The sequence below is a fragment of the Dreissena polymorpha genome, chromosome 3, assembly GCF_020536995.1.
Source record: "Dreissena polymorpha isolate Duluth1 chromosome 3, UMN_Dpol_1.0, whole genome shotgun sequence".
NCBI lineage: Eukaryota > Metazoa > Mollusca > Bivalvia > Myida > Dreissenidae > Dreissena > Dreissena polymorpha.
This window is the reverse complement of record NC_068357.1, coordinates 108631015-108644042: the sequence shown is the minus strand read 5'-3', so window position 1 is coordinate 108644042 and position 13028 is coordinate 108631015. Positions and strand designations below refer to the sequence as shown.

The window sequence follows — 13028 nt, the reverse complement described above, 5'->3', positions numbered from 1 at the left end:
ACCAATGCTGCTACTACTGCTACTACAGCTCCTACTGCTGCTGCTATTGCTGGTGTTGTAACTGCTTCTTCTGCTGCTGCTGCTGCTACTACTATTACTATTACTACTACTACTACTTCTACAACAACAACAACAACTACTACTACTACTACTACTACTACTACTACTACTACTACTACTACTACTACTACTACTACTACTACTACTACTACTACTACTACTACTACTACTACTACTACTACTGCTACTTCTACTGCTACTACTACTGCTACTACTAACATATTGTAGCATTTCATTGAAGACTTCAGTTGAAAGATGAAGTTTTATGGAAATTCATAAATATATTTAATTTGATTCACGCAAACTTTTCAATCTTGGTAATGTTCATGCTGCAGGATTGGATAGAAGAAGACGCCCCTTGCGGTGTATTGTGGTTTATTTAAGATTCCTTTGTAAGCGAAGGATGTATTTATTGTTTGTTTGGCGAATTTTGTAAACACTTTCTAAATAAAAGAAGAATTTATTTTCGGTTTCCATTACGATGTATTGTGTTTTAAGTTATTGTATGTTTCAGTGTAACGTAGTAAGTATAGACTAGCTATTTGTTGCATGACTTATATCTATGTACAGACCTTTTCTTACAACTCTCTCGCATCCGAATATATGACTCTTTTGAAATGAACTATAATTTGTTTTTCAAATACTTTACAGAAATAAAGAAATACATTTATCAAAAGATATACGACATTGATATTAATTGGTGTTATATTGGCCAAACTATTTTAAAGTAATTTTCAGAATGTGAAGGATTGATTTAGGACGAAGGCATTGCAATTACCAATACAAAGCGTGTTATATAGGCTGATGCATAGACTGCGTATGCATTGTCGCAAATGAAATTAAAGATGTATAATGAAGCAAATACACGTTTTGAAAACCTTTATCAGTCTATAACTTATTGAATTATGTTGACAAATAATCTAGTATGACAACAACTACATTTGTTTGGTAATTCGGAATAGTTATCACGAGGAGGCGGCTGGCAGATCTAAATAACGCTCCCACCGTGGGGATCAATCCGTGACCCCCCCCCCCCCCCCCGATAACCAGGCGGTCACCATATCCACTACGCCACTGCGATTTCTGTTTGGTCTGTTTGTCGACAACGTTAAGAGAAACATATATATTTTCCGAAAGGCCTTGAAAGCACATTAAAATAATCCACAATCAACAAGATGATGCATAATGAAAGTATCCGAAAGATGCATTTGTTTAAGAAAAGTGATTAATAAATATACTCTATTCAGTTGTTATAATAAGCGATTTCGATTAAAAATACATAATTTAGATTTCATCACTTGGCATAATCGTTTAAATGAGAATTAGATATTTCCAGTGCTGGAAGGGTAACCGGCAGTAAACGTGGACGTTAAAAACACTCGTCTACCAGTTTATAAGCATCCAGGCGAGCGAAATAGGTAATCAGTGTCTATGATGAAACGGCCGACGTCTTGGAAAATACATTGCGCGCTTCACAAGTTGGTTTAAACAGCATCTATATCGATCAGATTTCACAAAAACTCTAAAAGTCATCCACCGAAGCTATGTATCAAAATATGATTTTAACAATCCGGAAGAGGTTCAGCAATTTGACATACATTATAACACCTAAGCGATACCAAATATAAGAAAGTATTTGGACAAAGCAGTTGAAATAAAGACACAGCTGTACTTTTATTATCAATGATTGTTTCTTCGTCAGTCAAAGCATGTGTTTGACATTTTTAAGGAGGTTATCAAAGATGAGCTATGCAATATATGTCGTATGGCAAAATCGTAAGAATAGACTGCTAACTGCATTATGTACTTGCATAATTCACTTGTACATTCGCACGACTGTTTCAAAGATTTTGATGTGAACTATTACCTGAAATGTTCGGGCGAAGTGCATACAACAAACTTCCGAATTTGATAAATTTCTTTCATGCCGGACCGACTCTGATAAAGTATATACATGACAAAGCGCAAACAACAGATATCTTGCTAGTGAAGGAAACGGGCGAAAAAAGGAATTATCACAAACCTGACGTCATCATACATGGGCGGAATCGTCCGACGATGCTGGTCTCGAATTTGATACAGTTATGACTTTGCATGATGTTCGTCCAAAAAAGTTTGACGAAAGCGTGTTTGTTAGACGTACACATCGAAGCTGGACCGAAGAAAGGTGATCAGGCATTGGCACAAATGAGGCTTAGAATTGATTTAAAGTACAACGTGAAAAACTATATTCCCACTGAATCTTCTCGGAAATTTGAAAAGCTTTGGACTTTTCTTCGTTTCACTGAATGACGCCGATGTTCCACTTGGTCAGATCTCTTTGAAGTAATAGCCTTGGCAATTTAGTCTTCTAACCATTTCATTATAGAACGGGGAGCCTAAAATATGACGCCAAATATAAATCAGACAATAGAGAAGCGAACGTATGGTAAACTGGTTATTCTAGCACCTCAAAATCCGCAGATGATCAGAGATATCAAGAGAGCTCAATCTTTCGCGATATCAATCAGATTCTGACGAAGCTATCTGGAAAAGGAGACGGTCCTATGCTGTAAACTATTTTTATCAAGCCAGCTTTCAGAAAGCTCGCTATACCAGTCACGATGGTAGAGTGTATGTAGGTGCATTTGTTCGTGTGTGCGTACAAGCTTGCGAGAACTGTAACTTTGTCATTTATTGCGCAGTTTTACAATTTTTTGCAATCATAAGACGACGTGATGTGTGTTAAACCGTCTCCATAGGAAGACAAATGAGACATCGCATCGCATGTATCATCATTATCTATATCTCAAATGTCACGGTCACAAATGTCAAGGTCAAATAAGGCCATAAAACAGCTTGTCTTGACTCTATCCTTTCAGTTATCATGCAATTTTTAAATAAATTTTCCAAAAATGACAACTATGAGAGACGATGTGTGACGTGTAAACCTGACCTCCCTACCTCGAATGTGGAGGGCAATCAATACTAAATTTGGTTCTAAAACGGCTTTTCCTGGCTTATAATTTTCCTTCATCATGCAATTTTTATTTGTGAGCGTTAGCTCACAAATAATGTAGAGGCAATTTTGCAACTCAGTATGGGCTTAACTACGCTAGGAACCGTAACCCGTGACTGCCTGTGTGGATAACTGCAGTAAAATTAAGCAGACGACGAATGCTTAAAGCGTCTGCTCTAACCACTGCGTCTGCCTGTTTATAGTTCCCACTGGTACACTACAACACTACATAGTGTCGATGTATTTAAGAGTATTTAACAGCTTGTAAGACAACGTTGGCCAGTCTAGTGTTTATCATTGAAATCTATACATATTGGCTGCTTTCAGGGGAAACGGGGCTTAATGCATGTGAAATAAGATTAGCCTGTGCACACTGATTAGCTGTATCAATGATTTGAAGAAAAAACAACATCTCGACCTGTGCTTTAAGACACACTCTTTATAAATTTGAATTGGTTGTGGTCATTTCAAACCTGCGATATAAAAAGCTATAACATAATTTTGAAAACTGAGTTGCGTCTAAGATTATACAACAGCGAACAAATTCAGTGCCTTCAGCGCTTTGATTAATTAACTTGCCACAAATGCTCACCTAAAACAAGACACCGTCGGAGACGGGTGATGCTCCCCAAAGTGTTTTTTTTCACAATATTGCACTATATATTAAGATAAAAGGAAACGTCTTGAGGGCACAGTAGTTGGGGGGACAATACTTTTTTTATAGAAAATTTCAAAGGGCCATAACTCTGTGAAAAATCATCCGACCAGAACCCGCTGATAATATGCACATCTCCTCTTGGTAGTGAAGCTTTCCATAAAGTTTCATTGAATTCCGGTGATAAGTTGCTGAGAAATAGCCTGAACAAGAATTGCACTATATGTACAGTTAATGGAAAATTTCAAAGGGCCATAACTCTGTGAAAAATCATCCGACCAGAACCCGCTGATAATATGCACATCTCCTCTTGGTAGTGAAGCTTCCCATAAAGTTTCATTGAATTCCGGTCATTAGTTGCTGAGAAATAGCCCGGACAAAAATTGTGCACGGACAGACGGAAGGACACACGGACAGACACACGGACGGACACACGGACGGACGGACAGACGAAGCGGCGACTATATGCTCCCCCCAAAATAAATTTTGGGGGAGCATAAAAAGACGTGTAACGTGTAAAATCCCTTTCCCCATCTCAAAGGTCACACATAAAGATCAAGATTAATTTAAGCCATAAGAAATTATGCCTATAATGTAACCACATCATTCATCATGCAGTACGTTGACCACGTGGAAAAGGTATGTCAACCCTAAGTCACAGGTCACGATAAGTTTTATGTCCAAAGGGCAAATCATTTGTATGCTCAAAAGGTAAATCATTTGCATGTTCCAGCTTGTTAAATTATTACACGCATTGCTGATTATGGACTCGCCATATTTCCGACAAACATCCAGTTTAGTTTAAACATATTTATTTTAGCTCAATTGCATCTAAAGCCTAAGACTTATTAGATTTTTGTATCAAACGCTTCACATAGAACGAATCCGATGTCGGACGATCGCTGGGCGATAACCGTGCGTTGACGGTCCGATCTTTCGATCTCAACTCGATATCCTCTCGGGCCCGACGTGTGTTTAAATTTGAGACTTAAAATCACTCCGAACGCCGCCCCATGATACAAAATGACCCAGTGACCGTGCGATCATTGGCCGGGCACAAGACCGATGATCCGAATAATACGTCGTCCGCTGGTCGGACGGTGATCGGTCTCTATTTGTGACTGAGGTATTAAACTGTGTCACTCATCGGACGGCGGACGGCTAAAACGTGTCCAGTCTTCACGATGCCTGGAGATCGGACACATCGGCCGTCGACCGGATTATTTGTGACTTAGGCATTACGCAGATAATAATTTACCTTGCGCACGCATGTCAAGGTTAAAAAAACATTATTTCGACTGACTCATGCATCTGCTTAGCTTGATGAAAACAAATAATTATTAGGGACGGTTATGATTGTATTTTATTATTTTTGGAGTTTTCAACACATGTTATTTCAAGATTGCACGCAAATACATATACAATATGAACAATAATACAATAATGTTATGCAATAAGAGATGACACAAAAAACGTCTGCATCACGTCTTAGGTTATTTATATTATGTATTATGTAATGTTGTGTAAAAAAAACATTTAACTAATATAAAAAAGAGGAAAAAGACATTTTCCAGTGTATAAAGGCAAACAAGGATGTATAAATTATATTAACACATGGACGAGGCAAAGAGAAAACATTTATAGGTGTATATAATTTTGTCTACATTTTTCAGTGTCTATAAACAAATAATTATGTATACATTGTAATAACTGATGAAAAAGGCTTAGAGAAATATAGAAAAATAGAGAAAAAATAATAGGTGTATATAATTTTATGACACAAAGGTGATACATTTAATTTTATTTAAGTAACGGTACGCTATAAAAAGCATTCGTCAAAATGTATAAAAAAAATAAAATCTCAAGTTTTAATTCTAAGTTTGTGAGACAATAAGTCTTATTCACGGTCAAAGACTAAATTATTTTTTTGACATTGATATTGTTCTCAAGTTATTAACTTAATACTTCATGTATTTATTGGCGCCTGCTATGCTTGGACTGCATTACTTCATTTTACACTTATATAAGTTAAGCTTTATAAATAAAATAACATTATTTATTGCTCTAGCTTATTTTTTTAATATCCAAGGAGAACACATTAATGAAAGGAAAAGATTGTCCATGTAACATTTCATCAATAATTCCTTTGGATATCTGACATTCCCAGAATAAATGTACTAATTTGTCCTCACTTTGTTTGCATAATGAAAACAAAGGATCATCAGTAATTTTAATTTTATTCAATAGACTATTTGTTCCAAGTGTTCTGTGATTTATTTCGTATTGGAACTGTTGCACCTTGTTAATTATTTTTATTTAGAATGGTGGGAAGTCATTTTGCTCCAGATTCTTTTTTTCAGTATCATTTGCAATAATGGGGGCAAAAAGAGTTTGATAATTTGTTGGGAGGGAAAAAATAAACAATATGTTTTCATAAATTTATCTATTAATCTTTTCACCATGGTATATTGAATGAAACTCAAATGTTCAAATAGTAGATTCAATTTAATTAATTGACAGATATAAAGGTTCGATTTTTTAATAAATGACCAATTCAATGAATTTAAGCATCGAACCAAGATTTAAAGATTTGTTTTAATTTCCAATCAATATGTTTGGGTTATAAAATATTTGATAAAACAAGAATACTTCTGTGTTGACTTCTAATTTACGTCAATATATTGAGAAGCTTTTTAGAACATCTATCCATATTAGGGTTTGAAATTATGTTAGATATATTTAAAACATAATCATAGCTGCAATTAAAGAGTTTATAAGTATCAAAATAAAGTGTTATGATATCTATCCATTTTCCCCTAAAGGATTGTATATTTTGTAACCATGTAAGTTTAAATGCTGAAATAAATGCATCCAAATTAATCATTGTTAAACCTCATTCACTATATTCTTTTACTATTGTTGTAAAGTTGATTATGCTAGGCCAATCCCAAATAAAACTTTGACATTAAAAGTTTGATTGAGTTTAAAATTGTATATTGTGGGTTAGGCAGCAAAATGAACAAGTGATTGAATAATGACACACTACGTGTTTTCAAAAATTAAAATCTTTCCATTTGGCGTTAACATTATTCTTGTCCAATTTTTCAGAATATTTCTCGTTTTACTTCACTTTCATCGTAATTTATTTTAATTATTTTTGACAGGTCAACATGGAAATGAATTCCAAGCATTTTAAAGCAGTTCTGCATCTTATTAAATTTCCATTTTGTGTTTATGGTATCGGAACTATATTTGTGCTTAACAATCCACACAACATTTGTTTCTAAAAAAATACATTAAGCCCTGAGTGCCGAATTCTGTTTAATATTACGTGTTTCATTTAATGATTGTTAAGTACACTCTAATTAAATAGTAGTTTCATCCGCAAACTAGGATAATTCATGTTCAATTCCGTCAATGGTTATTCATTATATATTCTTGTTATCTCTCAATACTAGTGCCAAAACATCAGCGCAGAGGATAAAAATATACCATGAGAAGGAAGGGATCTTCTTTTCTGCAGCCCCTTTGAACAGGGAAAAAATAGTAACAGTGAGGAACAGCTGATTTAGAATCTTTATATAAGACCTACATGCAACGTTTTATGTATGGATCGAAATTAAATAAAGAATGTGTATTTTGTACAAAGGACCACGCCAATGAATTGAATGCCATTTCGAAGTCTATTAGGAGAAGTTAACCTAGCATCTCATTTTCTTCAATGTAGTGCATAATGCCATATATTAACCTGGTTCTTAGTTGTTCGCTTGCTAAGGTTAATAGCAAGTTTTGCAAGCAAGATTTGTTAGTGACCCAAAACCTAATAACTGCCGCAAACGCGGTTTCAGTTCCTGAACTACAATCATTTACAAATTGACAAAAAACATGAATATGGTGTCAAAAGGGATAATTTTGAGCGAATCGTATATAGAAAAGTCGCGCAGGTGAGGTGCTTAAAACTATGGCTTAAAATGCTAAAAATGCCTGACTCTAGATATGTACGAAAATGTTATGATTATTTGCTTGATAAAAGGACCATCTAACTGTGAATTGGGCAGTGGAAATTAAACATTTATTGCATGAAAACGGATTTGGATACGTTTAGAACAACGGTCATGTTCCACATTTAAGCACTTTCTTAAACGAATTTAATCTGCATCTTAGAGACCAATACATCCAATCATGGAGAGAAACTATTAACAAATCACCAAAACTGAGTGTGTATAAACATATAAAGTCATCGTACAATCATGAAAGGTACCTTGACATTCTATGCATACGAAAATGCAGGCATTGCTATTCGCAATTTAAATCAGATTACCATGAACTTGAAATAGAAAGGGGCCAGTATTCTAATATTCCAAAACACGAAAGAATTTGTACAGTTTGTAATTCAAAACAAGTTGAAACGGAATATCATTTTTTCTTATCTGTCCAATGTTTAAGGATTTAAGAGCACGATTTATTCCGAGTAAATTTCGTATAACTCCCAATGTAATGAAATTTTATTTGTTAATGTCAAGTCAAAATGAAACCTATAACAAGGGCCGAGCATCGTATATTAACCTTGCTTTAGTTAGACGGATGGAGTTACTTACGTTGTAGGGTAGCTACTAATATTTTACTACCTTGCCCAAAATGCTAAATCTAGATCAATTCATGCTTGATGATGTTAGGCGCACACATGCTTTTGTATACACGCAATTATGTTCAAAAACTTTGTAAGGGGCCGGTGGCCTGTATGTCACAATTAACATTTTTTGTTGGTGTTGTTGTTGTTGCGTCTTGTTGGTTTTCACAATTGTTTTCTTTGTCAGTTATCTTTTACTGATAAACTCTCATCTGGCATGAACTTGCACCAAACTGACAAAAGGATTTAAGTTTAAGTTAACAAAACAATTTGTCCTATAATAATATTAATTGTTGTGTTATTTTCTCCGATCAGTATATTATGTTGCAGACCTCCTTTTCATTTAAGAAGTCTCTCGTTGTATCGAAAGTGTCGAAACGATGTCCTTCAGTTTAGAACGCAAAAATGAATTTTGTAAAATTCTCTGGACATCTGAATCCTTTTCATATTCCACATCGTTGACAATCACGGTGTAACCCTTTAACCATGTTGGCAACTCGCACTTTAGAGGAGCTAGGATAACCATGTTACCATCGTTTCGATGCTCCAGTATATCCTTTATCATTGCCACCCCGTGTGTAAACTTCTGGTGGGATTTGCTTCCAAAGCTATAATAAAATGGTCAGACGCCTTCATCACCAGCGGAATGCCTTCCATAGTGAGTTGACAATGCGGAACATCTACGGCATTTAATGTTACAGACAGCCCAAGGCTTTTCAAATTCCCCAGGAGAATCATGAATGTTTTTTCAGCTCTAGCATCTTCACACAAAATATAAATGTCAAACTTCTGTCCAATGGCATCGTTTTCGTCATTGCTTGTATTGTCTGTTACTTCAATATCCACATTCGTGTTTTTATTGAACTGTATAGCATTTTTAAGCCTCAATTGTGCTATTACATGTTCACCTTTGATTAGCGATTGTAGTCCGCCTTCGATATGCACGTCTATGTACAAATTCGCATCAATGTATGAGCGTCCATCTGGCAAACACATGATTGTATCAAAAGCCAGTACGGCATCGTCATACCTTTTTGTATGGATGTATGTTTTTATCAGATTGGTAATAATTTCAATTTTCTTTTCTAACTCTGCTGTATCTTCTACCGTTTCTAATAACTCTTTATACACGTCAATAGAATTTTCGTAATTGTCCATCCTTTCATAGAGAAAACCAATGTCCCGCAAGGTTTCAGTCGTTTTTGCTCTGCCCTTCAAAAAATCTAGAAGAGTCGGTGCAGCCCGCCAGAAATTTTTTAGAAATGGAATCTTTTCAACTATATAACATGAAATTTCTACAGAACGTTTCAGATAGTATTTCATATCAAACTCTTTATAACTGTCGTTCTCGTTGGGTTGCATATCTAAAATGCAATAAGCTGCCTGTTCATAGGCATTTGCCAAATAGACACGCGGGCATCGTTCATCTTTGATGACTTTTTTGAAAATATCATACGCTTTTGCCGGATCTTTTAGCTGACGAAAAAACAGTCCTTTTTCGTATAAAGCAGGCGTATTTGTCATTTCAATAGCTTTGTCTAAGTAATCAAGAACCGATTTTATCGCCTCCGACTTGTTATTTGTGTTTATAGTTTGGAACTTTTGGACTTTTAATCATATTTTCAATTGACCTGTTGCTTGGCGGCAACTCGCTTACGTGTCTCCTTAAAGGTGGATATCCTCGACCAACGCTGCCAACTCTGCCTCGCCTGCCATTAGCCAAATTGTAGCGCACGTTTGATGAATGAATTGGAAATCTGGCGGGTGTATTGTTCGTAGCATTCGCACTACTTTCAGTGAAAGATGCAGATGATGGAAAGGTTTCTTCAGAAGCAGGACACGTTTCATTTGTTGTTAGTTTTAGTTTAGTCATTTGCGCTTCTATCTGTTGAGTATCCATGTTTTGCGACCGTCGCTGGGTTATTCGTTCATTTTGATTGGGCACAAAGTTCAATGATTTTTAATCCTGAGGCGAAATGTTCTAAAGATTCATCCCTTTGGAGTTCGGACTCTCGCCGCCAATGTTCAGCTGAAAAGGCTTCCTGTTCTCGATAATGATCATAATGCAATAGCCTTGCATGTCTTTCTCTGCCACGCCCTCTACCGTAATTTATTTGTCGACTTTCCATTTCTAAACGCCTTTTTAGAGATAAAGCCAAATGATGGAGACTAAACGAGGTCGGTTTGATAGAAACGGCTCGCTCTAACAAACGAATTGATTCATTTATTTCTTTATTGTACCTATAAAATTTTCCACATTTTTTAAGCACGAATGCATCGTCATTGCATAGTTTATATGCTTAATCCATGTACGCCCGAGCGGAAGTATAAGAGTCATTATCGGAGATTATATCTCTCATTCCACTCGGAAACAATGACTTATTTCTTTCTACAGAGTCCACCAATTGACCAAACTCAGCCAGTGCCCTAGCTCGATACAACTTTATAACTTCATGTTTCGATGTGCCTTGTGTTAAATGTACTTTTATCACATCATTTAGTAAATTAATTACTGATCTGTAATGCGTTTTCGTATTGCCAGTAGTTCCTTCAAGAGTGGACATGTGGAAAGTGTGTAGCAGTCTTCGCCTTGTAAGAGCTAAACCAAACGTCTAAATACATATATTTGCCTTCCATTCAAGTGGTTCATAATCAACAGTTATGTGAGAGGCCTTTTTGATAACGCTTTCATAATGTGAAATGGCGGTTGCATACATGTTTATTCCCAATCGAGAGAAGGCATACGCAATATCGGCATGAACCTGTACAACACGGTATTCTTTCTCCATTGCAATGTTTACTTCCTTGACAATGTCGTTCACTTCCAAAAGCCGCTCTTCTTTATCAAGGAAGAAATATGCTTTGCACGTGAGAGTAATAATGTTTGATGAGTCCATTTTAAGCGCCGTATCAAAGTATTTCATCGTGTTTTCCTCGTCACCGTTTAAGTTATACATAAACGATAACACGTTGTACGCTCTTATCTCTTCCATCTTGGTGACTGTTCGGGAAGAAAAACGTCTAATTCATTCTTGATAACATTTTTGATGTCTGAAGCAGTTTTCACAATCTTCCTTATTTCATCCTGATGTTTCTTCAGTGAAGGAAGACCGTCGAATATTTTCGCTAATTCAATTGCTTGCGTTTAAACCTCAAACAAACCCTTTGTAAAGCAAGTTATTCAATAGCGATCTGTAGTAAAATCAAACATTGGTATAAGATTATAGAATTTCAGTTGTGCAAAGCATTCATGAAATATTTCATTACTTTGTACATATGTGTTAATCCGTTTCTAGAAACGATGCAATATATATTTTAATCGAAGGAAACAAAATGAATCAACACAACAAATGTAAACATGCACTTAGTAACAATAGTTTGGAATCGGCACATTCGCTGTGGTTGGAGAACCAACGATCGATGAGCAAATATATAGATAAAAATATCTGCCTACAACAAGTCAACTGTTAAATTAAGTATTTGATGATATTTTAAAGTTCATTTAAAGTAATGTTAAAACGTAAAAATTTACACGCACGTTGATAATTCATACAAAGCATGCCTTCATTAAATTAATTAATAATCTAACCATAACTATACTCCAATTTATTGACCAAACTAGAATGGTGGTGCGGAGGCTACATTAGATTAGAAAAACAAACAGCTCGCAGCTGTTACATGCATCACGATGTGTAACAGATTCTTTATCTTTAGATACATGTTCTGATAATGCATAGTTGAGTGTTTATTATCAGATAAATGTTCTGAAAAAGCAAAATATTTAACGTCGTGAAAACCACATTTTCTTAATATTTTTGCACATCTATGGTCCTTTCTAAACATTCAATCCACGTTTTAGTCCAAAGGAACATTACGTTTATGAAACTACATCTGGCTTCTTATGGGATCTTTTAAATAATTATCTCATTGAAGTGATTGTTAATACCATATGTGGATATTAATTATGCATGCGCAGACAATTTTGTCCACTGATTTATAGTCGTTCGACCAAGTTACGTCATTAATAAATAAAATATTATATGCAGGGAAGGGTATCACTTCGCTTCACTCATTCCGCTTGTTTATCCAAGACTATAACTATAAATGTTTTAACACAAAGGCGGTTTAAATATTTTTTACCTATTTGAACCATCTGAATAAATTTACGAAAGTTTATTTAAAGAAAATTTACATTCACATGCATTCAGTTTTATGAAACAAGCTGCCCTCTTTGCTATGACTTTATTGGTGCACCCTCTTTAAATGCATTGCATTGGATATATAGCTTGATATTATAGTCGGAGTGGGGTCAACTTCACTTGATATATATATATATATATATATATATATATATATATATATATATATATATATATATATATATATATATATATATATATATATATATATATATATATATATAAACTGGATGTCCCTACATGTGTCCTAATGTTTAAAGTGACGTTTGACTGTTTCTGTAGTCGATATGAGAAAATTGTCTAAATGAAGCTTAACTCAAGCTTTTACAGCTTGAGTTAGAAAATTTTCTCATATTTTTTTATTTGTTTGCATTTAGTTTGGCAATTTTCGTTCCAACCATCGAACTTCGCAAAATCCTCACATGGTATAACTTTGTAAGCCGATTGGATAGGACCTTGGAATTCTTCGTGGGAGAAGCGGGCCGT

The 13028-nt window shown here is 35.2% G+C and overlaps 2 protein-coding genes across 2 annotated transcripts in view; one reads left to right on the top strand and one right to left on the bottom strand.

Moving 5' to 3' along the window:
- LOC127870950 (E3 ubiquitin-protein ligase RNF166-like) overlaps positions 1-13028 on the top strand; it is a 194950-nt gene that overhangs the window by 118404 nt on the left and 63518 nt on the right. The gene's annotated exons all lie outside the window — the stretch shown is intronic.
- LOC127870949 (uncharacterized) lies at positions 8490-10264 on the bottom strand. Its single transcript, XM_052413549.1, has one exon. The coding sequence runs from the start codon at positions 9865-9867 to the stop codon at positions 8905-8907; it is 963 nt and encodes a 320-aa protein (XP_052269509.1). The 5' UTR covers positions 9868-10264; the 3' UTR covers positions 8490-8904.